The 26,908-nt window shown below is 38.5% G+C and overlaps 3 protein-coding genes across 4 annotated transcripts; 2 read left to right on the top strand and 1 right to left on the bottom strand.

Moving 5' to 3' along the window:
* Positions 1-52: 52 nt before the first annotated feature.
* LOC107816610 (chitinase 2-like) lies at positions 53-2,003 on the bottom strand. Its single transcript, XM_016642341.2, has one exon. The coding sequence runs from the start codon at positions 1,951-1,953 to the stop codon at positions 1,033-1,035; it is 921 nt and encodes a 306-aa protein (XP_016497827.1). The 5' UTR covers positions 1,954-2,003; the 3' UTR covers positions 53-1,032.
* LOC107821217 (DNA-directed RNA polymerase III subunit 1-like) lies at positions 1,993-26,908 on the top strand. Of its 2 annotated transcripts, none has more exons than XM_075256983.1 (15): positions 1,993-2,133; positions 9,705-9,939; positions 11,141-11,332; positions 12,880-12,978; positions 13,316-13,519; positions 13,603-13,881; positions 15,363-15,510; positions 15,617-15,768; positions 22,824-22,979; positions 23,058-23,171; positions 23,269-23,366; positions 24,671-24,875; positions 24,975-25,177; positions 25,695-25,848; positions 26,206-26,908. In XM_075256983.1, the coding sequence occupies exons 2-14, from the start codon at positions 9,904-9,906 to the stop codon at positions 25,741-25,743; spliced, it is 1,935 nt and encodes a 644-aa protein (XP_075113084.1). In that variant the 5' UTR covers positions 1,993-2,133; positions 9,705-9,903; the 3' UTR covers positions 25,744-25,848; positions 26,206-26,908. The 2 variants fall into 2 exon arrangements, with proteins under 2 accessions (XP_075113084.1, XP_075113085.1); XM_075256984.1 differs by having other exon boundaries at positions 26,098-26,908.
* On the top strand, positions 3,391-7,080 carry LOC142162001 (uncharacterized). Its single transcript, XM_075218298.1, has 4 exons — positions 3,391-3,484; positions 6,057-6,193; positions 6,316-6,633; positions 6,736-7,080. The coding sequence occupies exons 1-4, from the start codon at positions 3,391-3,393 to the stop codon at positions 7,078-7,080; spliced, it is 894 nt and encodes a 297-aa protein (XP_075074399.1).

The raw sequence follows: 26,908 nt of genomic DNA, 5'->3' as shown, positions 1-26,908 counted from the left end.
TTTCATATCCTTAAAAAAAATTGTTCACTTGGTACTTTATAGTTGTACATAAGCAAAGTCATTCTCAAAAAAAAAAAACAGACAGTGCTAGTTCAGAAGAGCAGAGTAATAAGAACCAAGAGTAAAAAGAGGAGAATCAAAGGTGAAAAGTAATTGAATTAGTTCAACTGTATGAAGATTATTTCTTGTGTTGCTACTAATTGTGAGGATCAGACTAATTTTTTTTTTATATATGTAATACCTTCAGAAAATTATCCCTTGTGGATATTATTGCTAAAGCTGTATTGATATTACTGTTTGAGTAATTCTTTATGAGTTATGATTCAATTTGAAATATATGTATCTAACAATCTTTGATTGACTGGTTAGCTTTCTGATTTTTTTGGATAGTGAGAGTGTGTTTGTACGAAACAACTGTGTTTGTGTTACTTGATAAAAAACACCACAAGCACTTATCGAAAAATTTAGACAGCACAGTCATAACATTTGAAAGTGAGAAGCATAAAACTATGAATGCTGATCTGCTATTACTTTTTGCACCAAAAGAGTAATAAAGAAAAAATCTCCTTTCGTTTCTCCTGTCCTCCTCTACTACTCTCTGGAAGCTAATAGTGCGAGTGTAAGGACACCTACATCCTTCCGTTCTTCTTTCACCTTTGAAATTTGACTTAATTATGGTTTTCATTTACTTTGCTAGAAGGGAAGTGGGCTGTTATTTCCTTACATTTTACATCCTATTTTGATTCTCATATTTCTATGTACTTATCCTATAACTGCTCTTTCATGGAATGCACTAAACCAACTATATTCAATACTTTCATGTGAAGAGTAAGGTTTAGCACATTTGGGAATTGTAAATCTGAAATAGTTTGCTTCAGGATTGTGATGTTAAGACCACAATAAAAGAACTACCTCAAACACGTTTTATTTTCTAGAGAAGCCTTCAAAATAAACAATAACATTCTCTTGCGTTACAATTTTTCTATTTTTGTCATGGCTTACAAAAGATTATATTTAATAATTGCAAGATATTCAAATTGCACTTGCTAAGAGGTCCTGTGACAGCTTTTCATATAGGAAACAATCCTCCATAGAGTCATCTGCCGACCAAATAAAGATACCATGAAGTTTTCCCTGACTCCTTAGTATGCTGCATGCATCATAGAATCCATGTTTAGGAGACAAGCCACCACTGTTATCAGTTCCAAAGCTCACTAGAATCTTGCCTCCTTTATAGTTATACCTCTGGGTTTCAAAGTACTGCAGGAATTGAGTAATGGTTGTGCCCTTTTTATAGGCATAAAATTGGAAGTTGACATAGTCTATTTGATGACCATACTTTCTCCAGAGAGCTAAATAGTGCACCTGCACTGAATCATCTGCATATGGTGCTATTGATGTGTAAGAGACGACATTGTTTTGTTTAAGATAGTACAACAGTCGCCCGATGCACTCAGCGAATGTATCTGGATCTGCATTGAAGTGTTCATAATCTATATCTATTGCATCCAGGTTATATTGTTTCACTATCTTGGTGATTGAATATGTTGCATTTCTCACCCAAGAAGTAATTGAAGTAGGAGCAAAGGTTGCATTTTTACCATTCACTGTATCACCACCGAGACTCAATCCTACCTTAACATTTTTGTACTGGGCCTTGATGGAAGAAACCTGAGAAGGGGATAGATTATCAGTGTCCCAATAGACCAAGAAGTCGCCATTAGTGGGTTCTGGTGATGTTGTGTTTTTGTAGTCTATAGCAAAGGAGAAGAGGAAGTGAAACTCAATATTTGGATTAATTGGGACATCAGAGAATGTGACATTCTTGCCCTCAGCTCCAATGTATTCTCTGAAAACGCCAGGGCAGTCTGCTGGATCTGCGTTGGTTGTAGGGGAAATGTTGAAGAGAGCTTGAAGGACAAGAATAGAGATGCAGAATTTGAAGGGCTTCATGCTTTCTTTGAGCCAGATAGTCCTCTGATCATGTCACAGTGTGGTTCAAAAGGATCCCCAATTAACATAAGCCAGATGATTGCATGTGTTGGTCAGCAGTCCGTTGGCGGTCGTCGTGCTCCTGATGGATTCATAGATCGAAGTCTTCCTCATTTTCCTACCAAATCAAAGTTTCCAGCTGTGAGTACTGCATGTTACATTATCAGTTTATTTGTTATTCTCTGGATCTTTAGTCATCGCTCTTCCGACAAGAGCTCAAGGTCTTTTCTTGTACGCCTCTATGCTAGTAGTATGTGGGATCCCTGAGAACATCCTCCTACTGTGTTCATAACTGTGTTCACTTTTTTTTTCCCGTTCAATCTTTTCAATTAAATTTATTAAGCTGCATCAGTTTGTTGCTGCCGAGGGTCTATCAGAAACAACCTCTCTACCTTACACAAGGTAGAGGTAAGATCTGAGTATACCCACCCTCCCCAGACCCCACTTATGGGATCACGCTGGGTATGTTGTTGTTGTCTGTTGCTGCCATACAGTTATCATGATTCCGTATCTAATTCTTTATGTGATGTGTCTTCATTAACACAGTGTCATATATAGTTATTTCAGCGGACTACACGTTACAATTGTTTCTCATTCACGTACGTGGCTGTACTTGTACTATTAAATGATTGACCGGATGCCTTAGGTGAGATATGCATTTAGCAGATAGTGCTAGTGATTGTTGTGTCTGTCTATTCTACCAATGGAAGTTCACACCTGCCCACTCGTTAGCTATTGGTCTATCTCTTCTACCAACGGAAGTTCACCTCAGCTCAATTGCCTCTCGTATATTCTAGTTACTTTGAGTTGGCTGAAGAAATGGTAATGAACTGGAAACCTAATAAGAGCGGATAAATGTGGTGCTTTTGAACATAAGGATGATTCTGAATTTGACAAAGGAACACATTCTTTGCTGGCTGCCATCTGTTGTGGGAAGAGAAACATTTCTTTGGTGGGGCCTTGGGGAAGACGTATCCTAGGGACTAGGCACATTTACCATGTTCTGCAGCAGGGGTAGATGGGCTCTCCATGTCACAGGCCTCACTGCTGTTTCTACTGTGAGATCCCAGAATTATTCCTTTGATAAGCAATTATATGTAGGTCTAAGTGGTCAAGTGGTGCACTATCTTTGGTTCCAGGAATGGGAAAGGGAGGGGACGGTTTACTTCACTTAGGTTAAGTATTAATGATATAAAAATAAGAGAGAGAAGCAGATACTTCGATGGTTTTGACGATTTGATGATTATAGGACACACCTATTTATAGGTGTCAAATGGAAGACTATCCAATTTCTTTGTAGTTTCCTGGCAAGACATTCCTTTTCAGATTTTGATCTTTCTTTGTTTTATTCAATCACTTTTTAAGTGATTGGTTAAAAACTGATATAATGACGGAGAGATGGGAATAAATTATATGACATCACGGAGAACATTGATTGCTCAGAAGCTTGGTATGACTGGGTTGAGAGAAGGACAAATACTCTATGCTGCATGTCAGTGAGTAGGAAGGTGCTTTTGTGGTAATTTAACTGCAGCAAGGATGATTAAAGCCCGCATTGAGAAAACTCTTTTGGGACAGGTAAGTTAAGTGTATTTGCTAAATCTTTTTAGACTTAATGCCTCAGTTGACACCTCAACTTATTCCGTTCTGCAAAGCTGGCCCCTAAGTTCCGTTTTTTTCCGTTTAAACACCTGTACTTGGTAAAAACACATTTCAAACGCTTCTGAAAATAGAAATAGCACGTATCTCTCAATCACTCTTATTTGTTATACACATCGTATAACTTTTTGACACATCACAGACAAAAGAATGACACGTCAAGGCATACTATAATTGGCAACACATTCATCTGGAAGCCATTCCTCTCCTTCCCCTTGACTGCCTCTTTATTCGCCAACTCCAACCACCACTCCCTTGACGACCTTATCTCCTTTGCACCTTCTCTACGTCCTCTTCTTCTCCACCATTTATCACTGCCAGCGCCCTCAAGCGGGCATCCCAACAGCACCAGGCCTCCACCTCTTACTCACCTCCACCCTCATTGCCTTACCACCACTGCCACCACTGAGCATATTGCCTCCACCTAAGTTGTTTGGACTCGGGTGCGGGTGTCCGATATGGGTGCGGATCTAGAGGTTGGATCTTTCATGATCTAAATTTTAAGATTCGGGGGTACGGATCTATGTACGGTTGTGGGTGCAGGGATTCGGCTAAAAATAATTCAAATATTAAAAATAGAGTTATATAAAATATTTCTAAATTATGAGACATTATGTGAAAACCTACAGGTATTCCGAGAAGGAGAAAAATATTGATCAAGAGGAGAATCTGAGGAGATAAAAGGAAAAGGACCGATATAGAAATTTTTATGTACAAGGTATTCCATTTTCTTCAAATTCATCTTGGCATTTATTTTGATTTAAAAAATCATTGTATCTGTCTCGAATTTCTCCTTCGATTTTGGTCAAAGTACCCCAAATCAGTTGACCAAATCTGATACGGATCCTACACCCACACCCATGTCGTGTCGACACGGGTGTGACACCGAAAGTGAAGAGTCCAAGCAACTTAGGCCTCCACCACTTCCTTTCTTGTATGCTCTTCACCTCCACCCGTCTACAGTGCTCCTTGTGCACGCCCACCACTGCCCTCCTAGCCATTTTGCTTTCTTTGTTGACCGGTAGGATCCCTGTTTTTCAATCACGAATCTAACCTCCTACAACTCTTAAAGGTCCGGTCTGCTCTTGTTGGCTTCAAAATTCAAGTTGGGTAAGAGTGGTATGGATAGAACTCAAAGGATGGGATTTGGAGTTGGGGATATTGAAGATCATGAGGCATGAGGAATTTGGTAATTTGATTATTTTGACCTTTGGGTTTTAGGCCAATTCTACAGAAAAATATTAAATTTTGATGGCAGCAGAAAGCATAGCAGTGTTTGGAGAGCGGTGACCAAAGAAAAAGAAAGTAGAAAGAAAGATAACAGGGATGATTTTCTTCATATTTTCTTTCCACCCATGCTTTTAAGCCACATCATCGGAACCTATGCCTCATGAGCATGGTCAATGGTCGAAGGTGTTTAAAATATGTGTTTTTACCAAGTATAGGTCTTTAAATGGGAAAAAGGGGAGTCGGGGGCCGTCTTTGCAGGCCAGGACAAGTGAGATGTCAATATAGGTATTAAGCAGTTTTTTTCATGATATAATAGCTGCTTAGTTACTTGAACTGCTTACTGTGCAAGAATGCTGCCAGAGATGGTTGCTTTTTTTTTTTTTGCTTCATAGTTTGCATCTTCAACTAAATCATTGATAATAACACTACCGAGCCCTAGTTGGATTGCTACACTGCTTCTTTCTCAGAAGCTTTTATCAAATGTCTCCTATTAAACCACCACTCTGTTGAACTTGCCTTTAAGTGTAGGAGGTCAAAGGAACATCAAAGAAAATAAAGGATTAGAGTAAGATAGCTCTTAAAGAGTGCAGCAGAGATGCATTATACACAAAAATTAGTGGCAATTATTTCAGTTTAGGGTTTTCTGTTCCTTGATATTAGTCATAAACTAGCTTCCTTGTGTTTGTTCGTATCATTTTGAATGCTTGAAATATTAATAGTGTAGTTCTTTAGTGCAACTGAATTAATATTGCTAACTTAATGAAGCTTAAGAAATTCTCCAAGGGAAAAATCCCCAACAGAAAAGCTGTAACAAGATTGTTTGCCTTGCAAATTGAACTTTGAACTTTTTATTATATCCAATGTTAAAAGAAATTTGATCTTTCTGAATTTTATGATTAATACTGTCAACACATAGAAGTTAATATATAGCATTTTACGTTCAAATATTCTTGAATTAAGTTAGTCAAGCACTTTTTTATTGCAAGTAAGCCTGTCCACGGATGCTAGGTTGTATCAAAGTTGTATATAACACCAAAATTGTTCTGTTCAAGAGGAATACCTTGTTGCAATTGAATCCTGAAATACCATCATGGTTCGACACAATTATTTCATATACTTACTCTAGTAGTTTTTACAAAATAATTGCAAAGCTGATGGCTGAAAGCTGGTATCAGATAATCAGAATGCCTTTGTAAAAGGCAGGCAAATTGTTGATGCTGCTATGGTGGCAAATGAATGCTTGGAGTATCTATTCAAAAGAAAGATCAAAGGAGTGGCTTGCAAGCTAGATTTGGAAAAGGCATATGACCATGTTAATTGGCATGTTTACTATATCTCATGAAGCAAATGGACTTTGGTGAAAGATGGATTGGGTGGATAAAATATTGTATATCCACAGTTAACTTTTCAGTCCTGATTAATGAATGTCCTCAGGGTTACTTCAAGTATTACAGGTGGCCAAGGCAGCGGGATCCTTTGTCTCCTTATCTATTCTTGCTGATGATGGAGATTCTAAGCATCCTGCTTCAAAAAGCAGAAAATTTGGGATGGATCAGAGGGTTGAAGTGTAGAAGAAGTGAGGGAGCAATCTCACACATACTTTATGCAGATGATACTTTGATTTTGTGTGAAACTGCGATAGATCAAATTTTACATCTTAGAGGAGTTCTATTAGCTTTTGAAGCTGTCTCAGTATTTAAAGTGAACTCGGCGAAGAGTAATGTTTCAGTATTAATGCAGAACATTGCATTGGTGATTTGGCAGACATTATTGGTTGTAAGGTGGAGCAGCTCCCTACGGCTTACTTAGGCCTGCCTTTAGGAGCTAAAAAGAATGACCAGAAAAATGTGGCAGGGAGTTCTGGACAGGTGTAGGAGTAAACTTGTTCCATGGAAGAAACGGCACTTGTCATTTGGGGGAAGACTTAAACTGGTTAACAGTGTATTGGATGGTATGCCTACTTATTTGATGTCAATAATTAGAATGCCAACAACAGTGGAGAAAAAATTGAGTGCTATGCGAAATAAATTCCTTTGGGAAGGTAATGCTGATAGAAGGAAGCTCCACTTGGTTAAGTGGCAGGAAGTGATGAAAGGAATAAAAGGAGAAGGTTTGGGTGTAAGGAATTTAAGGCTGCACAACAAAAGCCTATTATTTAGGTGGCTTTTGAGATATAATCATGAAAGCAATAGGTTATGAAACAACTCATAGATTTCCAGTTTTATATCGATGCTCCACTGACAAGACTGGGAAGGTAGCAGACTTTTACTCGAGTAATGGCTGGGCAGTTGATTTTCAGGAGGGGTCTTAATGACTGGGAAGTAGATGAATTCGCTCAGTTAATGCAATTGCTGGACAGTGTCAGTTTGGACAGCAATAGGAGAGATTCAATTATTTGGGCAGCAAGCAATGATGGGAAATTCACAGTTAGCAGAGGTTATACTCTTTTACAGAAGCAACAGGGGAGGTATGAATCTGATTGGCCATGGAAAGCAATATGGAAATGAAAAGCTCCTGTTATAGCATGTTTTGGGTGGGTGGCAGCAAAGGTAGCTTGTTTAACTCAGGATAATATCCAGAAGAGAGGAACTATTTTAATTAATAGATGCTATATGTGTGAAGAAGAATTAGAAACAGTCAATCATCTCCTCATTCATTAAGTGGCAAGACAGGGTTGGGAGCTATTCCTTGATTTGTATGGTATTAAATGGGTTATGCCACAAAATGTAAAAGTCTGCTGAAGACATGGCAACATCAAAAAGTGGCAAGAATTCAGTAGGCAGTGTGGAGAACAATCCCCCTTTGTGTCTTATGGACAATATGGTTGGAGAGAAACAGGATTTGCTTTTAAGGGATAAGACGACATGTAGCCTGGATTAAAAATAGATGTCTTTTGAATTTGTTTTTTTGGGTGCAAAAGGAGTGTTATGAAAAATCTAGAACAATACATAGATTTCTTAGAGGAGATAGTTGATTTGTTGTTGAAAATTATTATGGAAGTTTTTGGTCTGGTGTAATTGTACCATCTTGGTACCTTCGTTAATAAAACATTACCTTATCAGAAAAAAGGTGATGGCTCTGGCAGACGTTGACCTTTATTCTTGATATATTAACTAACTAGAATTCTGTTTATATGTTTTGCACGTAAATGTTAAGGCTCATCAATTGATTTGTGACTGGAAATAAAGATTTTCACAAGGATCTTTTAGAGAACCTCTCAACATTGCTTGTCCCTTGGTTCCTTCCTTTTCAGAGTTTTCCTCTAATTGCCCTTCCTTTCCATTTTTCTTAAATATAGTTTGCTCTTTCAGTGCTTTTTCCATTTTCCTTCCTTCACTTCCAACTCTTGTCCCTGATTTCTTCTTATCCGCATTTTGTCATCTTTGGCTTTTGTTGCCTTGAGGTGTTTCTGGAGCGTAGCTATTCATTGATGACATGTAGATTCAGTATTTAGATCCCTTATCAACCTGATATCGTTTTTCTTTGTTATCAATTTGTCAACCATATTTTTTTTCTGATCAAGTCCACGTTCAACTATATTGTCCCTCTCTACCAAGGAAACAGATGATACTAGATTTTGAATGCTGACATTTCCAAGTTTATTTTCTTTAACCTAAGCATAAGTTTTCATTGATAACCCAAAAGCCAAGCACTCTGATAATGCTGGTCATTGGTTATCAAAAAAGATAATGCTGGTCATTAAAAACTGATCTATCTTACAAAAGCTGCTTTCTTGTGTAAGGAGTCTATGAAATGTATCACTCTTTATTCATCATATACTGCACCAGGGGGCTCGCATGCTAGGACATATCAGTTATAAGGTAAGCAAGGCATAGCCTTCCTTTTAAAACATCTCTTATTCCTTTCATTCCTTAATGTCCAATCAATACAAGCTGTTCTTTTGAATCCCCCTTGTTCTCTTTTACCCTTAGTCCTGTCCTGATCTTTCTTCCTTCCCAGCAAAATAACTCTTTACCTGATAAAGGCATCATGTAGCACACACCAAAAATGCTACAGATAGTTCCCAGAGTTGGGGCCACCACTGGACTATGTGATGATTTCCAGTTTTTACCCAATTTTGTTAAAATTTTATCAGCACCTTTACATGGGTGGTTCTGGCTCTAAATAAAATTGAAACTTCTTTGCGGTTGCCATTTGGTTATAGCAGGTGAGTGGGAAATTTTCTTTTTGTGAATTCTTGGCTATTTAAGCTTAAAAAGTCTCTTTCACCGATATTGATGCTGAAATTAGTTACTCTGTTGCAAGTTGATTTTAATTTTCATTCAATATATAGACTTCATTGAAATTAAAACACATCATGTTTCATCACAGCATAAGCTCCTATAAAATGACACGACATAATCCGACAAGTTTTTTTTCATTAAAATCATAAATAAAGCACGAGTGTTCCACCTTAAAACCCTAGCTTGGTTCTACGCCAGTGCCTCGCCTAGCATGGTACCTGATAGTGTTGTCAGTCCTTATACAGATCCAGTAAGGAATGGGCCTGTTTTGCCTCTGCTTCTTCGCCAGTTTCTTCTTAATCATAAATGTCTATGTGACGGCATTTTCACCGGTTGGAGATTCTCAGCGATAAGCTCTGATGCTGCTTGAACATTGAAACCCTCAATTGCAAGTTTACTATTGTAGCACTAAGTTCATACGCTTTTGTTGTTTTTGAATTTTCAGCAAATTGTGCGCCCATTTCAAAGAAGCATGCATTTTCACATCAACCTTTTCGCTTCAGCACCATGGACCTTATCGTCTTGTTGCGCTTTTCTTTATTACAAACACTGACCTTATCTCTGTTTGTGTCTTGCTAGTGCTCGGTGGATTGGTAATCATGGATTTTCTATAGGGATTGATGATGTCACACCTGGGGAAAACTTAGTTAAGCAAAAACAAGAAGAGATTCATCAAAATTACAAGAAATGTGAAGATCGTATTCAACAATTTAATGAAGGAAAGCTTGCCGTGCAACCAGGCTGTGATGCTGCCCAGACTCTGGAGGCTGAAGTAACTATGGCGTTGAATAAAGTTCGTGACGACATAGGAAAAGTAAGAACAACTTATCTTTTCATGTGCTGCCTGTTTCCAACTAACAGTCGTCACTTGTAGGGATTTTATCTATCATAACAGGTTTACTGCTAGAACCTTCATGTCTTTGATCTCGTCCTAGCTTCCCTGACAGATAAAAGGAGGGAAAGCATGGACAAGGAGAGCTTAGCCACAATATTTTAAAAAAAAGGGCAGCCTGATGCACAAAACATCTTTCGTTCACGCAGGGTCTAGGAAAGGGCCGCACCCCGAGGGGTGGTAATATAGGCAGCCTACCGTGATGCAAACATAAGTGGCTGATTTCACGACTCGAACCTGTGACCTATAGGTCACTCGGAGACAACTTTACCGTTGCTCCAAGGCTCCCCTTCCTTAGCCACAATATACAAACATTTAAAACTTCAAGACCGAGTGAAGTGCTAAACTTGTGAAAGTAAAATAGTAAGTATAGAAGGCAAAGAGTTACATTTGGCTGCTGACTGAAGTGCTCATCATGTAAACAGCAGCTCGAATGGAACACCATAAGTCAATCTGAATAAACCATATCGGATGATGTTAAAGTTCAATTCGTCAATTAAAGAGTTGTGCCTACTCCCTACCCATATAAAGTATAGGAAAACCTGTGTGCATCAAAGCCTTCAAAATCCAGGAGCCTAATTTAGACATAATCCTCAAAAAGCAGCCCCCCTGCAAAATCTACTGTCCTAAGACCTTATGTTTCCATAGTTCTTTTTGGCGCCTCTTCCCCGGTCTTCTATCAAAATTTTGTCCATTAGATAAACCCTTGCCAAATTGCACAAACCATTTTATGATTTAATCAAATTGTGGCCAATTATATGTGGATTTATACATTATATTCTTGTTCTTCACCTGGAGAACAATGTCTCCTTGCATCAAAGAAGAGAGCCCAGTCAGTGATAGTGCCAACTTGTAATGGGAATTTTCTTCCTTAAAGCAAATCGTCGCTTTAAGGTCCCACCAAATCCAATCTATGAAAAAAAGAAATTGAGTGATCATTTGCATCCAAGGCCTGCATCAAATAATATTTAGAGTTAGGAGGCATGCTTCTTTGCAGTCTCTTTGTTTCCTCTTGTAGCTTTCTCCCAGAATAGTTGTTGTGATGTTTAGTTATTAACTCATAATGTCACATTTTGATACGGGATGATGGAGCAAATTTGCCTGAATGTGATTTTTTTTACAGATTTGTATGAAAGCACTACATTGGAGGAATAGTCCTCTGATCATGTCACAGTGTGGTTCAAAAGGATCCCCAATTAACATAAGCCAGATGATTGCATGTGTTGGTCAGCAGTCCGTTGGCGGTCGTCGTGCTCCTGATAGATTCATAGATCGAAGTCTTCCTCATTTTCCTACCAAATCAAAGTTTCCAACTGTGAGTACTTCATGTTACATTATCAGTTTATTTGTTATTCTCTGGATCTTTAGTCATCGCTTTTCCGACAAGAGCTCAAGGTCTTTTCTTGTACGCCTCTATGCTAGTAGTAGGTGGGATCCCTGAGAACATTCTCCTATTCTTGTCATAACTGTGTTCACTTCTTTTTTCCCGTTCAATCTTTTCAATTAAATTTATTAAGCTGCATCAGTTTGTTGCTGCCGAGGGTCTATCAGAAACAACCTTTCTACCTTACACGAGGTAGAGGTAAGATCTGAGTACACCCACCCTCCCCAGACCCCACTTATGGGATCACGCTGGGTATGTTGTTGTTGTCTGTTGCTGCCATACAATTATCATGATTCCGTATCTAATTCTTTATGTGATGTGTCTTCAGTAACACAATGTCATATATAGTTATTTCAGCGGACTACACGTTACAATTGTTTCTCATTCACGTACGTGGCTGCACTTGTACTATTAAATGATTGACCGGATGCCTTAGGTGAGATATGCATTTAGCAGATAGTGCTAGTGATTGTTGTGTCTGTCTATTCTACCAATGGAAGTTCACACCTGCCCACTTGTTAGCTATTGGTCTATCTCTTCTACCAACGGAAGTTCACCTCAGCTCAATTGCCTCTCGTATATTCTAGTTACTTTGAGTTGGCTGAAGAAATGGTAATGAACTGGAAACCTAATAAGAGCGGATAAATGTGGTGCTTTTGAACATAAGGATGATTCTGAATTTGACAAAGGAACACATTCTTTGCTGGCTGCCATCTGTTGTGGGAAGAGAAACATTTCTTTGGTGGGGCCTTGGGGAAGACGTATCCTAGGGACTAGGCACATTTACCATGTTCTGCAGCAGGGGTAGATGGGCTCTCCATGTCACGGGCCTCACGGCTGTTTCTACTGTGAGATCCCAGAATTATTCCTTTGATAAGCAATTATATGTAGGTCTAAGTGGTCATGTGGTGCACTATCTTTGGTTCCAGGAATGGGAAAGGGAGGGGACGGTTTACTTCACTTAGGTTAAGTATTAATGATATAAAAATAAGAGAGAGAAGCAGATACTTCGATGGTTTTGACGATTTGATGATTATAGGACACACCTATTTATAGGTGTCAAATGAAAGACTATCCAATTTCTTTGTAGTTTCCTGGGAAGACATTCCTTTTCAGATTTTGATCTTTCTTTGTTTTATTCAATCACTTTTTAAGATTGGTTAAAAACTGTGATATAATGACGGAGAGATGGGAATAAATTATATGACATCATGGAGAACATTAATTGCTCAGAAGCTTGGTATGACTGGGTTGAGAGAAGGACAAATACTTTATGCTGCATGTCAGTGAGTAGGAAGGTGCTTTTATGGTTGTGTCAACTGCTTTTAAAATGGTTTATTCAGATTCATCAATTGCAGTTATGTTATTCTAAGGAAGAGATGCTTAAAGTAATTATTGTTGTTACTTATGCACTCAACTGTACAAATTGCTTGTATGTATGCCCGTGGATGCTGATTACAGTTATGTTTTTGGTCCAGGCTAAAGGGTTTGTAGCTCATTCCTTTTTTGACGGTTTGTCAGCAACTGAGTTCTTTTTTCACACAATGGGAGGAAGAGAAGGCCTTGTTGATACAGCAGTATGGATTTCCTCTTTTGACTTATTTGATGGTGTTACTATTTATTTTTCATTCGGACATTAGATATGTTTACCTGAATTCTTCATTTGTCTGCCTTGACATACTTGTATGGAACGGATATAAGTGCGGATACTTGTAGATTTTTTGAAATGCATTAAAAATTAACAAAAAGATTGCAAAAACTCGTATCGGATGCTTAACACACCTGTATCAGATATGAGAGTGCATGTAACATAGGATGTGTCCGGATCCAACAGATTCTTGCTGATGTCTTCCTTTAAGTGTCAAGGCTAAAGTTTTGCCAGTGTTGGATGTTCATCCATTTCGATCGTCACAGGTTAAAACTGCTGACACCGGATACATGTCTCGTCGACTTATGAAAGCTTTAGAGGACCTTGCTGTTTATTATGACAACACTGTACGAAATGCCAGCGCAAGTATAATTCAGTTCATGTATGGTGATGATGGCATGGATCCTTCACAGATGGAAGAGAAAAAAGGCCGTCCTCTGAACTTTAGCAGATTATTTATGAAAGTTAAGGTATGAGCTTCAATTTTTTAATAGAATTCTCAACAGTTTTATGGCGAAGGTTAGAAAATTTTGATAATAATTTCTATTTACAGGCAACGTGTCCTCCTAGAGGTGAGAAGGGTTTGTCTTACTCGGAAATCTGCGAGATAGTCAATGAAAGGCTCTCGTATCATGATATGAGTCCTGAAGGGGGGTGCTCAGAGGCATTCCGGGCTTCATTATCAGATTTTCTGATTAAAAATTTAGCTGAAACCTTGAAGAGATTACGGGAAGCCCTATTATTGGGTGGAGAGCAGTATGCCGGGGGTGACCGTGAATATCTTGAAAACGTTGCATTAAACATATCTGGTATTACAAAGAAGCAACTACAGGTAAATAGATTTAGAAGTTCCTTTTTGCCGTTCTCGAGGATTTTTGGGTAATTCCTTGCTCCAACTATAAGGGGTTTACTAACAGAACTTTGAGCAACAATTAAGTCACTACCTGATTTTTTCCCTTCATATGGAGTATTGGTTATCCTTTAAGATGTGAAGGTATATTATAAAATTAATGTCATTGAGTATGATGCCAAACAGTTATTCAGATGTAGCTCATTATCTTGTCAGGAGTTCAATATGACATGTTTTCTATTACTGCTAGATTTTAAATTCTTATGGCTACTTTATTATTGATAGAAGTTTTCTGATTGGCCAAATATAAATTAAATAAATAGCAAGAAAAAGCAAGAATTAAATCTTTGTTGCTCCTTAGTGGAAACTTTATATACTTCGATCTAACCATTGTATGTGGCATTATTTGCTTTCCCAAGTGGATTCAATGAATTTTTATTTGCATTTCGCACTAATATAACAAAATATATGGATTCAAAATCTTTTTCAAAAGTTCTGTGTGCCCTTGAATGATAAAAATATGAAGTATGTGAACAGAATATAGCTGTTCTGCGTCACATACTGTAAAGGCGATGCAATTTTGACTAGTGTAAAGATTTGCATAAAACAAAATAAGACAGGAAGTAATTTATTTTCAATCAAAAGTTTCATGCACTAATTTGTCTGAAGTATCTAACAAGCTATCTTTCTTAATTGTGAATCCTAAATTCAAGTTTAACTGGATCACGGGAGTAAGTGTTTGATGATATGTCTCAAATGCTAACCAAGTAAATTTTAATTCTCTACTTCGGAAAATGTTTCTCTTTTAAATGAATTTGTGTCTTAGTTTCAAATTTGAAAAAAGTAAGCCCCGAAACGGGAAAAATCAAAGTTAAAGTCTAATAGATAAATGAATATGAATTCTTCAAATTTTGAAAGTCATATACAAGTCTTTTTAGTTGAAGTGTGTCAGATATTTAGGGAAGTCCAAAATTAGAAAGAGTGTCGCAAATTAGAGCAAAGCGGTTATTGACCTTGATGTGTCACATTTGCTGCAAACCATCTTACGTTGCACTTTTTCTGTCAGTATTTTTAAAATCCTAGCTCCCTCCATGTAAACACGAGTGTGTTATCCTATATTAACTGTTCTGCTAGCCAAAATCATTTAAATTGGAATCAAGGAATAATTCTATAATATCCCCTGTAGTAGGACTTAAAAATAAAGATATAGCATGTAAAAATTGACATGAATCTGTGTCCGGTATTCTAGGAACGGTTGGGTATCAAATAGGTTACAAGACCTACGAGCTGTACTTCATTGAGTGAATACTTTCAATGGGGAATTTAGGAAAAGAAAGAAAGGAGAAACTAAGAGATAAATCTTTTCTATTTTAAAAGAGAGAGTATCTGTAATTTCCCCAAGCAATAAAGTTACTAATAGCACTGTGATGTGTGGGTTTTTATTTTTCCTTGCTTCTTTGTAGGTGTTCCTCAACATGTGCATCTCTCGCTATCACCTGAAAAGACTAGAATCGGGAACTGCTATTGGTGCAATTGGAGCTCAGAGTATTGGGGAACCTGGGACACAGATGACATTGAAAACCTTTCACTTTGCTGGAGTTGCAAGCATGAGTATCCTTGTTTATTTGGAGCTTAATTTTGCATCTTCAAGTTGGTTTTTTTGGATAGTCTAGATGGGTTTTTATCATATTATCCTGTTTCTTTAACTCTTTGGTAGACGTTACACTTGGAGTTCCTCGAATAAAAGAAATTATAAATTCAGCAAAAAAGATAAATACTCCTATTATTATTGCAAAACTTCTGTCTGCTGCTAATTTAACTGCAGCAAGGATGATTAAAGCCCGCATTGAGAAAACTCTTTTGGGACAGGTAAGTTAATTGTATTTGCTAAATCTTTTTAGACTTAATGCCTCAGTTGACACCTCAACTTATTCCGTTCTGCAAAGCTGGCCCCTAAGTTCCGTTTTTTTTCGTTTAAACACCTGTACTTGGTAAAAACACATTTCAAACGCTTCTGAAAATAGAAATAGCACGTATCTCTCAATCACTCTTATTTGTTATACACATCGTATAACTTTTTGACACATCACAGACAAAAGAATGACACGTCAAGGCATACTATAATTGGCAACAAATTCATCTGGAAGCCATTCCTCTCCTTCCCCTTGACTGCCTCTTTATTCGCCAACTCCAACCACCACTCCCTTGACGACCTTATCTCCTTTGCACCTTCTCTACGTCCTCTTCTCCTCCACCATTTATCACTGCCAGCGCCCTCAAGCGGGCATCCCAACAGCACCAGGCCTCCACCTCTTACTCACCTCCACCCTCATTGCCTTATCACCACTGCCACCACTGAGCATACTGCCTCCACCTAAGTTGTTTGGACTCGGGTGCGGGTGTCCGATATGGGTGCGGATCTAGAGGTTGGATCTTTCATGATCTAAATTTTAAGATTCGGGGGTACAGATCTAGGTACGGTTGTGGGTGCAGGGATTCGGCTAAAAATAATTCAAATATCTAAAAATAGAGTTATATAAAATATTTTTAAATTATGAGACATTATGTGAAAAACCTACATGGTATTCCGAGAAGGAGAAAAATATTGATCAAAAGGAGAATCTGAGGAGATAAGAGGAAAAGGACCGATATAGAAATTTTTATGTACAAGGTATTCCATTTTCTTCAAATTCATCTTGGCATTTATTTTGATTTAAAAAATCATTGTATCTGTCCCGAATTTCTCCTTCGATTTTGGTCAAAGTATCCAAAATCAGTTGACCAAATCTGATACGGATCCTACACCCACACCCATGTCGTGTCGACACGGGTGTGGCACCGAAAGTGAAGAGTCCAAGCAACTTAGGCCTCCACCACTTCCTTTCTTGCATACTCTTCACCTCCACCCGCCTACAGTGCTCCTTGTGCACGCCCACCACTGCCCTCCTAGCCATTTTGCTTTCTTTGTTGACCGGCAGGATCCCTGTTTTTCAATCACGAATCTAACCTCCTACAACTCTTAAAGGTCCGGTCTGCTCTTGTTGGCTTCAAAATTCAAGTTGGGTAAGAGTGGTATGGATAGAACTCAAAGGATGGGATTTGGAGTTGGGGATATTGAAAATCATGAGGCATGAGGAATTTGGTAATTTGATTATTTTGACCTTTGGGTTTTAGGCCAATTCTACAGAAAAATATTAAATTTTGATGGCAGCAGAAAGCATAGCAGTGTTTGGAGAGCGGTGACCAAAGAAAAAGAAAGTAGAAAGTGTTAGAGATAGCTATGTAAATGTTAGAGATAGCTATGTAATTGTCCCACATTGGAATAGGAGTAGTATCCCCTTTGTATAGAGTAGCTATAAATAGCACCTCTTGTATTGCATCCCACACAATATCAATATATCATATTTTCTCCCGTGCCTTCTCACATGGTATCAGAGCTATCGTGAGAGATTTATCGCTGTGCATAAATTCCAGCGATTCCGGGAAGTAAAATCAGTCACCGGAACCCTTTTTTTCCAGCGACTTTCAAAGTTGTTTTGCGTCTGCTTTGTCTCGGTCAGTGTTGTGCACAAAATCCAACACTACCACAAGAGTAGTCACTGTCCGGCGACCAAATCCCAGTGAAAATCTCCGGCGGTACTGTAGCTGTCCAAAGAAAATTTTCCGGCGAAGTTCCAACGTTGCGTGAGCCACCTTCCGGCCATTTTTTGGCGACGACTCTTCAGGACAGATTGTTTCCCTTGCAATTCCGAGCCTACCCATCCAGGTTACACCAAATTCCGACCACTTTTTTATTTTTCCGGCGTGAATAGTGATTTCAAAAAGTTGACTTCCGGCCATTTTTTGAAAAAGTTCCTTCAGAACAATTGGGTCTTCTGGTAATTCCGATCCTACCCCTACTGTTTTTATTTCATTCCGACCACTTTGAATATTTTCCGGCTGCAACAGTAACTTTCCAACTGCTACAGTAGTTTACTATTATGGTTCAGTGTTCCTTACTCTATTTTCAGTGGGTTACAGTTGATTATTTCTCTTATTTGGTAATAATTTACAAGATGTCTTTGGGAATTGATGTTTTTGGGTCTAAAAGCATGAGTTCTGGAAACTCTAATGTTATGATTACCTCGGAACCTTTAATGGGAGGTTCAAACTACTTAGCTTGGGCTTCATCTGTCGAGTCATGGTGTAAAGGTCAAGCTGTGCAAGATCATCTGATTAAACAGTCTAGCGAAGGAGATGAAAAGGCGATAGCGCTTTGGGCAAAAATTGATGCTCAATTATGTAGCATCTTGTGGCGTTCTATTGATTCTAAGTTGATGCCTTTGTTTCGGCCATTCCAGACATGTTATTTGGTTTGGGCAAAGGCTCGTACGTTATACACTAATGATATATCTCGCTTCTATGATGTGATATCACGGATGACAAACTTAAAGAAGCAAGAATTAGATATGTCTACTTACTTGGGTCAGGTACAGGCAGTCATGGAGGAATTTGAGACATTGATGCCAGTTTCTGCTAGTGTGTCAAAACAACAAGAGCAGCGACAAAAAATGTTTCTAGTTCTTACACTCGCTGGACTTACTCGTGATCTTGATTCAGTACGAGACCAGATTTTGGCGAGTCCGACTGTCCCTACAGTTGATGAATTATTCTCTCGATTACTTCACCTTGCTGCAGCACCAAGTGACCCAGTGATTTCATCACAGATACTTGATTCCTCTGTTCTTGCATCCCAGACATTGGATGTTCGGGCATCTCAAGCTATGGAGAATAGACGAGGAGGCGGTCGTTTTGGGAGATCTAGACCCAAGTGTTCTTATTGTCACAAACTTGGACACACTCGCGAAATGTGTTATTCCTTAAATAGTCGTCCACCCAAAAATGCCTACGTTGCTCAGAGCGAGACTACAGGTAACCAGGGCTTTTCTGTATCTAAAGAAGAATATAATGAACTCCTTCAGTATCGAGCAAGTAAGCAAACATCTCCACAAGTAGCCTCAGTTGCCCAGACTGACACTCCTATTGCTGGTAATTCTTTTGCTTATGTTTCCCAGTCTAGTACTCTTGGACCATGGGTCATGGACTCAGGCGCTTCTGATCATATCTCTGGTAATAAATCACTTTTGTCGAATATTGTATATTCACAGTCTCTTCCTACTGTTACTTTAGCCAATGGATGTCAAACTAAGGCACAAGGAGTTGGACAAGCCAACCCATTGTCTTCTATCACCCTAGATTCCGTTCTTTATGTTCCTGGTTGTCCTTTTAGTCTTGCATCTGTTAGTCGTTTGACTCGTGCCCTCAATTGTGGTATATATTTTATTGATGATTCTTTTATTATGCAGGACCGCAGTACGAGACGGACAATTGGTACAGGTCGTGAATCAGAAGGTCTTTACTACCTTAACTCGCTCAGTCCTTCCACAACATGTCTAGTTACAGATCCTCCAGATCTAATCCACAGACGTTTAGGACATCCGAGTTTATCCAAACTTCAAAAGATGGTGCCTAGTTTATCCAGTTTGTCTAGATTAGATTGTGAGTCGTGTCAGCTTGGGAAACATACCCGAGCTTCCTTTACGCGTAGTGTTGAGAGTCATGCAGAGTCTGTTTTCTCCTTGGTTCATTCTGATATATGGGGTCCTAGTAGAGTCAGTTCAACCTTGGGATTTCGTTATTTTGTTAGCTTTATTGATGATTACTCAAGATGTACTTGGCTTTTCTTAATGAAAGATCGTTCTGAGTTATTCTCTATATTCCAGAGTTCTTGTGCTGAAATCAAAAACCAATTTGGTGTCTCTATCCGCATTTTTCGCAGTGATAATGCCTTAGAATATGTATCTTCTCAGTTTCAGCACTTTATGTCTTCTCATGGAATTATTCATCAGACATCTTGTCCTTATATCCTCAGCAAAATGGGGTTGCAGAAAGAAAGAATAGGCACCTTATTGAGACTGCTCGCACACTTCTAATTGAGTCTCGTGTTCCGCTGCGTTTTTGGGGCGATGCAGTTCTCACAGCTTGTTATTTGATTAATAGGATGCCTTCATCTCCCATCAAGGGTCAGATTCCACATTCAATATTGTTTCCCCAGTCAGCCTTATACCCTCTTCCACCTCGGGTTTTTGGGAGCACATGTTTTGTTCATAACTTAGCCCCGGGGAAAGATAAGTTAGCTCCTCGTGCTCTCAAGTGTGTCTTCCTTGGTTATTCTCGTGTTCAGAAGGGATATCGTTGTTATTCACCTGATCTTCATAGGTACCTTATGTCAGCTGACGTCACATTTTTCGAGTCTAAACCTTTCTTCACAACTGATGTCACTTCTGCTGACCACCATGACATATCTGAGGTCTTACCTATACCAACTTTTGAAGAGTTTAGTAATCCTCCTCCACCTTCAACCACAGAGGTTTCACCCATACCAACTTTTGAGGAGTCCAGTGTTATCCCTCCTAGTTCCCCAGCCACAGGAACACCACTCTTGACTTATCATCGTCGTTCGCGCCCTACATCAGGCCCATCTGGTTCTCGTCCTGCACCTGACACGGCTCCTACTGCGGATCCTGCTCCTAGTACACCGATTGCACTTCGAAAAGGTATACGGACCACACTAAACCCTAATCCTCATTATGTTGGTTTGAGTTATCATCGTCTGTCATCTCCCCATTATGCTTTTATATCTTCATTGTCCTTGGTTTCCATCCCTAAGTCTACAAGTGAAGCATTGTCTCATCCAGGATGGCGACAGGCTGTGAGTGACGAGATGTCTGCTTTACATACAAGTGGTACATGGGAGTTTGTTCCTCTTCCTTCAGGTAAATCTACCGTTGGTTGTCGTTGGGTTTATGCAGTCAAAGTTGGTCCCGATGGCCAGATTGATCGACTTAAGGCACGTCTTGTTGCCAAAGGATACACTCAAATATTTGTGCTAGATTACAGTGATACCTTCTCTCCAGTGGCTAAAGTGGCATCAGTTCACCTTTTTCTATCCATGACTGCAGTTCGTCATTGGCCCCTCTATCAGTTGGACATTAAGAATGCCTTTCTTCATGGTGATCTTGAGGATGAGGTTTATATAGAGCAACCACCTGGTTTTATTGCTCAGGGGAGTCTCGTGGCCTTGTATGTCGCTTGCGTCGGTCACTTTATGGTCTAAAGCAGTCTCCTCGAGCCTGGTTTGGTAAGTTCAGCACGGTTATCCAGGAGTTTGGCATGACTCGTAGTGAAGCTGATCACTCTGTGTTTTATTGCCACTCTGCTTCAAGTCTATGTATTTATCTGGTAGTCTATGTTGATGATATTGTTATTACGGGCAATGATCAGGATGTTATTACTAATCTGAAGCAACATCTCTTCCAGCACTTTCAAACTAAGGATCTAGGCAGATTGAAGTACTTTCACGGTAATGAGGTTGCTCAATCTATGAGTGTTGTAAGTCAGTTTCTTATCCTGTGAGTGTTGTAAGTCAGTTTATGAATTCTCCCTGTGATAGTCATTAGGATGCAGTTGTCCGCATTATCCGGTATATAAAATCGGCTCCAGGTAAAGGATTACTGTTTGAGGATCGAGGTCATGAGCAGATCGTTGGGTACTCGGATGCTGATTGGGCAGGATCACCTTCTGATAGACGTTCTACGTCTGGATATTGTGTTTTAGTAGGAGGAAATTTGGTGTCCTGGAAAAGTAAGAAACAGAATGTAGTTGCTCGGTCTAGTGCAGAAGCAGAATACCGAGCAATGGCTATGGCAACATGTGAACTAGTCTGGACCAAACAATTGCTCAAGGAGTTGAAATTTGGTGAAATCAGTCGGATGGAACTTGTGTGCGATAATCAAGCTACACTTCATATTGCATCAAATCCGGTGTTTCATGAGAGAACTAAACACATTGAGATTGATTGTCACTTCGTCAGAGAAAAGATACTCTCAGGAGATATTACTACGAAGTTTGTGAGATCGAATGATCAACTTGCAGATATTTTCACCAAGTCCCTCACTAGTCCTCGCATTGATTATATATGTAACAAGCTCGGTACATATGATTTATATGCTCCGGCTTGAGGGGGAGTGTTAGAGATAGCTATGTAAATGTTAGAGATAGCTATGTAATTGTCCCACATTGGAATAGGAGTAGTATCCCCTTTGTATAGAGTAGCTATAAATAGCACCTCTTGTATTGCATCACACACAATATCAATATATCATATTTTCTCCCGTGCCTTCTCACATGGTATCAGAGCTATCGTGAGAGATTTATCGCTGTGCATAAATTCCAGCGATTCCGGGAAGTAAAATCAGTCACCGGAACCCTTTTTTTCCGGCGACTTTCAAAGTTGTTTTGCGTCTGCTTTGTCTCGGTCAGTGTTGTGCACAAAATCCAACACTACCACAAGAGTAGTCACTGTCCGGCGACCAAATCCCAGTGAAAATCTCCGGCGGTACTGTAGCTGTCCAAAGAAAATTTTTCGGCGAAGTTCTAACGTTGCGTGGGCCACCTTTACTTCATAGTTTGCATCTTCAACTAAGTCATTGATAATAACACTACCGAGCCCTAGTTGGATTGCTACACTGCTTCTTTCTCAGAAGCTTTTATCAAATGACTCCTCAATTGAAAATCTACTGAAAGCAACACCGGTAAGAACTCAAGTTTTAACTTTGGTATAACTCATGCAACATTTTCAACTTTCTACGTAACTTATGTAGCATTTACTTGTTCTGGAAAATATGAAGTTCATTAAAAACTACTTAAAATCTGTAAAATATTATGCATAATGTTAAAAATATTCCTTGCCCTGTTTAGAGCAATATATTTTGATCCCTGCTGCCATTTCTTCTTCCACTCAAACCTCCTTGATTAATTTGTGAAGCTCTCATAATGACATTGAACAAAGTACTTTGTGAGTTGAACATTTATTTCCTGTGCAGGTGGCTAAGAGTGTAAAGATTGTGATGGCATCTCGATTAGCATCAATTGCTATTACGCTAGATATGGAGACAATTCAGGTGTCACAACTGTGTATTGATGCTTATACTGTCAAGCAATCGATTTTGCAGACCCCAAAAATAAAATTGAAAGAACAGGTGAGAAAGGTTGTGTTTCTGGTTCGGCTGCTTATCTATTAATTATATCTTATTGGGTAAAATTCCTATTTTCTGCAGCAAGTAAAAGTTTTGAACCCCAGGAAGTTGGAAGTTTTTCCTCAGGCAAATAAAGATAAACTGCATTTTGAACTTCACCGGTTGAAAAATAAGCTTCCTTCTGTTGTTGTGAAGGTATTACAATTATCAACACTAAAATCAAACTAAATCTGTTGGTTTTTGTCCGAACTACTCTGTTCACTTCAACTTGTAAATCTTGTCGGGATGTCAGGGTATTACTACGGTTCAAAGGGCTGTGGTGAACAAAGAACAAGAAAGAGATTGTAAGAGTGATGTCAAAGGAGAAACATATGAGTTGCTTGTTGAAGGGTAAGTTTTATGTACGGCTTCCGCATTCTACATCATTTGGTTGTGCTCTGTTTGGTGTGGCAAGCCTGTTATTCACTACAATATTCTAATAACTAGATGTATTCAAGATTTCAGAACTTATTTCTCTTTTCGGAAGAGAGATTCCAAAAGTTATTTCGCTTTCACATACCTTATTCTTTTTTGTTAAATTAAAGAATAACCTAAGAGGAGGGCTAGTTAGGTTATCGAAAACGTTGCACCAATCTAGAGAATTTGAAACCTCATTCTCAAACAATTGCTTAAAGTGAAGTAGATTATAACTTGGGTCAATCTTAGTCTTTGTAACCTCCTTTTGGACAGGCCAGGGTAGTCTCGGACTGATAATGGCCCCCTTACCAAATTGATTATCTTCAATTATTTATAGCTCTAATATTAGATATTCATCTAATTGTATCTATCAAAATAAATTGGTAAATCTTAATTTTAAAAGTATATTCATTAGCAAACATAGTTTATTTAACTAGTCAATGGCTACAAATACACATTAAAATCCAGTAAAGTTGTTGCAAATTTTTCTGTTATTTTTTTCTTTGGGACCTGCATACGCATGCTATGTTTGCAATTAATGATTTAGACATAGTCTAAATACCATAACAGTACACCAAACTAATTTAAAAATTAAATGCAATTATGATCTCAACTATATGAAAGAAGACAAAAAACTATAACTGTGGGCTGCATTTTATGTCTATGCAGGCTGTGTAGTTGTTACATGAAAATTACTACCAAGATTCTGGAGGCTCTGATACCATATTGAAGCGTCTCACCTACCTCATCTAAAAGTTTAAGTTGTTAGAAAGAAGGAACACTGTAAAATATTTATTTATCTATGTAAGTTAAGGAATAACTTTGAAATTTATCTTTTCAATTGGAAAAAGTAATTAATGGAACAATTTTAATCACGAGATCATGATTTGGAGCTGTTCTGGGGCTAGTTTGTTGCAGTTAGATCATTAAAAAGAATTTGAAAGGATTATAAAGTATGTGCAGAAAATCTGTATTTGTTTGTTTGATTGAGAGGTTAACTGGAAGGCTAGCAACTCATCTAATCAAATTTTATTTCAAAATAATATTGTCTAATATAGTTTCGAGGATCTTGTGAAGAAGTGTACAAGAGAATAACAGTCCTACCTTACTGTTTTGGTTCAATTTTCAGCAGCTTGGGCTTTTGGTTTTCTTTTCTGTGACTCCATGATCCAGTTAGTTCTTGCAATAAAATAGAAGTCCTTCCACACGATACCTGATTTGCTCTTTCCTTTCTGCAGTACCGGTCTCCTAGCCGTAATGGGCATTGACAGAGTTGATGGGCGTAATACAAAGAGTAATCATATAATGGAGGTGCAACAAAGACTAGGCATTGAAGCAGCAAGGATCTCTATAATTGATGTGATTAACTATACCATGTCAAGTCATGGAATGACAATAGACTTGCGGCACATGATGCTTCTAGCAGATCTGATGACATATAAGGTAGTTTTACTGGAAAATTTTCCTCATCCAAAAACATGTTGGATTCCTTTAATGTCCGATTAACAAGTTTAATGGACACTCTGTTTTTTTCTCTCATAGGGTGAAGTTCTGGGAATAACCAGACATGGCGTTCAGAAAATGAAAGATAGCGTACTGATGTTAGCCTCATTTGAGAAGACAACCGACCACCTGTTTAATGCATCTGTAAATGGAAGGGATGATAAGATAGAAGGAGTTAGAGAATGCATCATCACGGGCATACCAATGCAGATAGGCACTGGGATGTTTAAACTTCGGCAATGGTATGTGTTTGATATTTTGGCATGAAAATTTTAATCTTGAACCTTAACTTATCTTATATGTATGTCGTAATTATTTGAATAAGCTAATCATCAGAAGCTCCAAAGGGAGAAAATTGATTAGTCTACACAACCTTTAAGGTCTTATTGCTAGATCAGAGAAGTAATATTCTGAGGAATGGTTTCTTTTCATATAATAATCTAGAGGAATGATTTTCTATCCTGTTCCAATTACCTGGAGTTATTGTAGTAGCTCCTAAATTCTAGCTGCATATTAAAGTGTCTTTTCCATCTGTGGTGAATCTCTAAAATCCAATGAAATCCAAACGTCTGCTTTGGTAGGATAATTCCAGAATAACTTGGTTATTTTGATCCCTCTACTTATCATATTTTATCCTTTATTCTTGCCCTCTTCTCTTGTCATTCTTGTGAATGTCTTTATAGTTTGATGTTCTTCGTACAGTCCAAGTTAACTAATCCCTTGTTTCCCTGTGTTTTGTCTTTCCTTTGTCTATGCCAGTGTTCAGCAGGTTGAGCTGAATTATCAATCAGAACCTATGTTATCCTAGGACTTCTAAATGAATTTGTCTGGTTCTGCAAAGTTAATATTTTGTCAATGCCTCAATGGTATTTGGGAGGCGCTGCTGAATTCTCTTCGAAGGATAATGGCAGAGGTAAAGATGAATTTAATATGAGGAGAATATGCACTCTTTTTGTGGCTTGATATTTCAATGCAGCTGCTTGTTTTCTTCTTCCATTGCATATTGTGCATCAAAATTTATTTTTATAGTTCCTAATCTGTGAACTATTCTTCAAAATGCTTTAATGGATAGCATTTTCAGATTTCTCCCCTTTTTCCTTCTGCTTACTGTTTTTCCTTCTATTTTTCGTGGGGCACCCACTCTCGGGTTTGGGGGAGGAAGGAATTGGAAAAGCTGGAGCATTGTCAGATGTTATTGGATATTAATTTGGTGCTACTTTTCTTGATTTAACCATCTTACCTTTTATCTTCTTTGGCACTGATTGTACAGGTAGACGACTTGCAATATTTTCTTCGTGTGGCGTGATATGCAGATTCTAGCATTGACCATGCAACATCAGGTGAATTTTAAAAGAAATCGTCGAAGGAGGCAGTCTTACCAACACCTGGAAGATTGGTTTCACCAACCTTATAACGTAGAAAGTTACTTTGGCCCCTGTTGGTAATCATGTTTACGGGTGACATTGTTTTCATCTTTATTTAAGGCAAAACGTAATTTCGGGAGTCCCTCCTCCAGCCGGTGGTAACACATCCTTATGTTACTCCATTGTTGCTTATGCAGATTTTGTTAGTATTTTTTATGATGCATTTGCAAAAAGTCTTGGCATATTGGTAACTCATATTGGGAATCTTCCCTCAGGGAGTTGCAGAATGTCTAGCTATCCAACCATTTGTTAGAGGAATAGGAGTAGTGTACAGTCTGCGAAGCAATAGAAGCAAATTAGGAAATTTGAATTATAATTTTCGGAAGAGGAATTTATGCTTTTGGTATAAATTTCCTAGTTTACGTTTATTTAGAGTCAAGATAGAAAAGTAACTTGTGAGAAAGGGAATTGCACTTTTTGTTTCTGGAGTTCACCATTTCTGGACTTTAAATCTGGGGCAAGACTTTTCACATGTTTGAAGAGGTCAATGATGTACCTGTCACTTTAATAGATGTGTTCTGGTTCGCAAAAGGTTCCTTCTTTTTACAA

The sequence above is a fragment of the Nicotiana tabacum genome, chromosome 7 (assembly GCF_000715075.1).
Source record: "Nicotiana tabacum cultivar K326 chromosome 7, ASM71507v2, whole genome shotgun sequence".
Classification (NCBI taxonomy): Eukaryota; Viridiplantae; Streptophyta; class Magnoliopsida; order Solanales; family Solanaceae; genus Nicotiana; species Nicotiana tabacum.
This window is presented reverse-complemented; position numbering and strand designations above follow the sequence as displayed.

Bases quoted from the DNA above. Each gene is read 5' to 3' on its own strand.
- LOC107816610 (XM_016642341.2), bottom strand. From the start codon at position 1,953: ATGAAGCCCTTCAAATTCTGCATCTCTATTCTTGTCCTTCAAGCTCTC.
- LOC142162001 (XM_075218298.1), top strand. From the start codon at position 3,391: ATGGGAATAAATTATATGACATCACGGAGAACATTGATTGCTCAGAAG. The intron at 3,485-6,056 runs GTCAGTGAGTAG...AGCTGGTATCAG, and splicing joins ACAAATACTCTATGCTGCAT to ATAATCAGAATGCCTTTGTA. The intron at 6,634-6,735 runs GTGATTTGGCAG...AAAATGTGGCAG, and splicing joins TAATGCAGAACATTGCATTG to GGAGTTCTGGACAGGTGTAG.
- LOC107821217 (XM_075256983.1), top strand. From the start codon at position 9,904: ATGGCGTTGAATAAAGTTCGTGACGACATAGGAAAA. The intron at 9,940-11,140 runs GTAAGAACAACT...TTTTTTTTACAG, and splicing joins TTCGTGACGACATAGGAAAA to ATTTGTATGAAAGCACTACA. The intron at 23,367-24,670 runs GTAAGTTTTATG...TCCTTTCTGCAG, and splicing joins TATGAGTTGCTTGTTGAAGG to TACCGGTCTCCTAGCCGTAA.